Below are 4,367 nucleotides of genomic sequence, written 5' to 3' on the forward strand. Positions count from 1 at the left end.
TTCTTTAATTTTTATACTTCGGTTTTTAAATAAATTTCCGTTTTTTAGAAAATAAACTGAAGCCGATGATCCTTTTTCATTTAAATTTAATTTATCAAATCCTGGCTGTTTAGAAAGATATGATGAAGCAAATCTTCATTTTTTGGAACTTTCACTTGTATGTTTTTTCCCCCATTTTTCTATTGCATTGTTTTCAACAATAATATCTGCGCAATTCAGGCAAATCCTTTCTTCTCCACATCCTTCTTCAGTGTTCAAGGCTGGAATAGAACAGCCAAATAAATGAACATTTTTTCGACGTGTTTTGCATTTATGAAGACCAGTAGGAAAGTCACTATTACTGCATGCCAAACATGAGTTAGACGAACTTTGTACTACTAAATTACCGTCCGTTTCACAATTTTTCTTATGAGTTATGTCATCTTCATGCTCTATAATACCTTCAAGTTCTGTTTCTGCTACGTGATCAACGTAAAGTTCTTTATCGTTCTCGGTATCTTCGTCAGCTATATTATCGCATATCTGTCTTTCATTGGTATTTGGTGCTGAACCTTGCAATAGTAGATGATCGCCTCTGTAATATTTAATTAATTTTATTCAAGCACGAGCATCGTCCGCACGTTTAATTATGATACCAAGATAATTTGCGTGGAGAATTATAATAGGAATATTATATAACTGTAATCATTTCTTTTACTGTCATATATTTGATTATTTTGTTTATAACTGGTTGTCTGTATTATAATAATTATGGTACTCGACGATTCGACGCTAAAGGTGATATCGGACCTCAAAAGAAAGCAAGGTGTCGTAAAGGCATCGTTAACGCGGATCATAGCATTTGTGAACCATTTCAATCCAGGAGAGCAGGCAGTCTCACAGATCAGAAAGATTATGATTCAACTGCCTTGCGCCATTTCACAATGCTGAGAACTGTAGGTCTATCTACTCGTCCAAGAAATGCAGCAAAAACCACAATACAATGTTGCACTTCGAAGGTCAACTAGGATCGTCTGCCGACAAGACTGGTGGAAGTGACAATGATAGCGTCGTAGCTGAAGCAAGCCAACGGCCCCCGAAAGTTCTATCCGCCAAGTGTAGAAGAGGACATGTTTTTCTAGCCACAGCCTCTGTTTTTGTTATCGACAACCATGGCGAGCTTAGAAAATGTCGAGTTGTTTTAGACAGTGGTTTGCAAATCAACTTTATATCATCAAAATTTGCAAATCAGTTACAACTTTCTCGTCAGAAAACAATATTGCCGGTAAGTGGTATAGGAGCAAGTCAAGTCCAGTCAGTCTCCAGTATCACGCTCAAGTTAAAATCTCGAGTGAAACTGTTTGAAGCTGAGTTAATCTGTCACGTGTTGCCAACAATTATAGATTATCTGCCCTGTTGTCCAAGACCACCAACTGGATGGAACATACCAGAGGAGCTAGTTCAGCAGCTGGCTGATCCATTTTTTATCGCACTGGAGAAATTGATCTCCTGATTGGAGGTGGTATTTTCTTCGACTTGCTTGAACCAGGTGGGGTTCAGCTCCAGGTAGGGACAGCTTACCTCCAGGACACAAGGTTGGGGTGGGTGGTGACAGGAGAAGTTAACGCCACTTGCTTGTTATCGGCAAGGACCTTTGGTGAGATTTGTGACGATGAATTTAGAGCATTGTGCAGCACTGACTCAACAGGGTACGGATCTGAATCTAAAACAAATATAAGGGTCTTAGAAGAGAATAAGGCATTGCATTATTTCAAAGAAACCGTCAAGTGGGACGAGACGGGTAGATTTATATTGCGTCTTCCCTTTAAGCCAGAGGTGCATGAGCTTGGAGGCACTTTAGAAATGGCCAGGTCAAAATTTTTAAGTGTCGAGCGAAGATTATTGAGAGACGATGGGTTGAAACTGCAATATGAAGCTATAGCAGATAGAGTGGGATAAGGCCCTTCCAACTGACCTAGCGAGCAGATGGGAAAGGTTTACCAGGAGCTCAAGGAATTAAGTTCAATGGTCATTCCAAGGAAATGTATTCCACGCGTGAGTCACCAGGTGGAAATTCATGGTTTCTGTGGCGCATCTGAAGAGGCATACGGGGCTGCAATGTATATCCGAAGTAAAGATGAAATGGGATGCTGGCATTCTCGGCTACTTTCTGCCAGGACACGGGTGGCACCGCTAAAAGGGTCAACAATACCTAGATTAGAGCTGAATGGTGCACTTATTCTAGCTCAATTGGCAAGGAAAACTACAAAAGCATGGGGACTAAGTATCAAGGACATACAACTATGGACTGACTCCATGGTGGTTCTAGGCTGGCTCAAGAGCCAAACAGCATGACTAAAAACTTATGTAGCAAATCGAATAAATCGGATTTTGAAAATAACGGAATCCGAACAATGGAGGCATGTAAGAACCGATGAAAATCCGGCTGACATACTATCTCTAGGAGTGACCTCAAGGGAGCTCCAAGATAAGGTTCTTTGGTGGAATGGACCTTACTGGCTCGCAGAAGAAGAGAATCAATGGATTCAGCACGCAGTACCATTGATACCAGAAGATCATATGCCAGAGGAACGTTCAATCAAATTGGCATTGGCCGCAGTCAATCATTTGGATAAAATATTACAGCATTACTCAAGTTGGAAAAGACTTGTTCGGGCAATTGCTTGGCTGAACAAATTCATGGAATTTCGAAGGGCAAAGGGAAGAGGTGACTCAATATTTGATGGTATCTGAACTAAGATCGGCAGAGAAAATATTAACTAAACGAGCACAAGCTAACGAGTTTTCATTGGAACTCCTCACAATGCGTAAACAAAGGGAGATTCCCAAATGTAGCAAACTCAAGGGATTACGCCCATTACTGCGAAAGGATAGCCTAATAGTGGTAAGAGGAAGACTTGAAAATACACACCTTGATGAGAACCAGATACACCCAATTGTTTTACCAGCAAAACATAAGATATCAACATTAGTTTTTGAGGACTATCATCAAGCACTCCTTCACTGTGGAGCGCAAATTCTACTAGCAGATGTTAGACAATGTTACTGGCTCCTGAGAGGTAGGATAATGGCTCCTTCTACAGTTACACGCTGTATCAATTGCGTTCGTGCGAGACCAAGATTTGAAACCCCACTTATGGCTCATTTACCAAAACAAAGAGTGCAAATGTCTCGTCCATTTACAACAACTGGTGTAGATTTTGCAGGGCCATTACAAATTCAAAGTGGTATATGTCGTATCACAACAAAAAAGGCATGGATAGCAGTATTTGTATGCTTTGTAACGAAAGCCATACACTTAGAACCCGTGGTAGGCTTAACGATCGAAGCATTCCTTGCAGCCTTACGTAGGTTTATGGCCAGACGTGGAAAAATCACCAAGATTTAGAACGATAATGCAACAAATTTCGTGAGTGTGGAGAAGGAGTTAAAGGCGTACTTAGAAGACAGTGAGAGGTAAATGGCCAACAAAGGAGTTCAATGGCACTTCAATCCACCATCGGCGCCACACTTCGGTGGTCTTTGGGAAAAAGCTGTAAAAAGTACAAAGCATCACCTATATAGAGTAATCAAGGATAGCCGGCTGAATCTAGAGGAGTTGCTGACATTGCTATGCCAGATTGAGGCATGTGTCATCTCACAGCCTATGACACCGCTAAGTAGTGATCCAGGAGAACCCAACGCTCTTACACCAGCTCACTTCCTCATCGGGGGTCCACTGCTCCTACCACTGAACCTGAAAATCCAAGTGAGACAGTTAGCAATCTCCACCGCTGGAGACACGTTCAAGGATTAATGCAGATATTCTGAAGGTGCTGGCACGAGAGTATCAACCCCAGCTCCAGGTTCGAGGTCGATAGGTAACACCAAGGAAAACCATGAGCGTAGACGACATAGTAGTTATAAGGCAAGACTGCACACCACCAACCAAATGGAAATTAGGACGCATAATGCAAGTACGCCCAGGTAGCGATGGAGTAGTCACAGTGGTAACCTTACGGACTTCGACTCAAGCAGAAGTACGCCGACCGGTCGCAAAGTTATGCCGATTGCCAACAGACGCCGAGGTGCAAGTTGAAAGCCATCACTTTCAACGGGGGGAGGATGTTGCCGCCGCGACAATATGAGTAGGCTCCGCCACTGACCGGCACACACATACACACACACAGTCGTTATTATTAAAATTTGTATTATATGTTTATTGTGAATTTATTATTGTTATGTAATATGCAGATTATAAAGCTCGTTATCGCATGCCGCTGCGTCGGCTGTTTAGTTATGATTTTTGCACGGCCGCCGAAAGAGTCCAGTCCGCTGGGTAGTGCTGACGCCGAATTACATTATATTATATTGTCTAGGCGTTAATC

General features: G+C 42.1%; 2 protein-coding genes across 2 annotated transcripts; both read left to right on the plus strand.

The window, feature by feature from the left end:
* Positions 1–982: 982 nt before the first annotated feature.
* LOC132937383 (uncharacterized) lies at positions 983–1,938 on the plus strand. The gene is made up of 2 exons (XM_061004206.1): positions 983–1,438; positions 1,540–1,938. The coding sequence occupies exons 1-2, from the start codon at positions 983–985 to the stop codon at positions 1,936–1,938; spliced, it is 855 nt and encodes a 284-aa protein (XP_060860189.1).
* Positions 1,939–2,803: 865 nt separating this feature from the next.
* On the plus strand, positions 2,804–3,388 carry LOC132937394 (uncharacterized). Its single transcript, XM_061004215.1, has one exon. It carries the CDS (start codon positions 2,804–2,806, stop codon positions 3,386–3,388), a length of 585 nt encoding a protein of 194 aa, XP_060860198.1.
* The last annotated feature ends 979 nt before the right edge of the window (positions 3,389–4,367 follow it).

The sequence above is a fragment of the Metopolophium dirhodum genome, chromosome 1 (genome assembly GCF_019925205.1).
Source record: "Metopolophium dirhodum isolate CAU chromosome 1, ASM1992520v1, whole genome shotgun sequence".
Lineage (NCBI taxonomy): Eukaryota > Metazoa > Arthropoda > Insecta > Hemiptera > Aphididae > Metopolophium > Metopolophium dirhodum.

Bases quoted from the DNA above. Each gene is read 5' to 3' on its own strand.
- LOC132937383 (XM_061004206.1), top strand. From the start codon at position 983: ATGTTGCACTTCGAAGGTCAACTAGGATCGTCTGCCGACAAGACTGGT. The intron at 1,439-1,539 runs GTTCAGCAGCTG...GGTGGGGTTCAG, and splicing joins GGAACATACCAGAGGAGCTA to CTCCAGGTAGGGACAGCTTA.
- LOC132937394 (XM_061004215.1), top strand. From the start codon at position 2,804: ATGCGTAAACAAAGGGAGATTCCCAAATGTAGCAAACTCAAGGGATTA.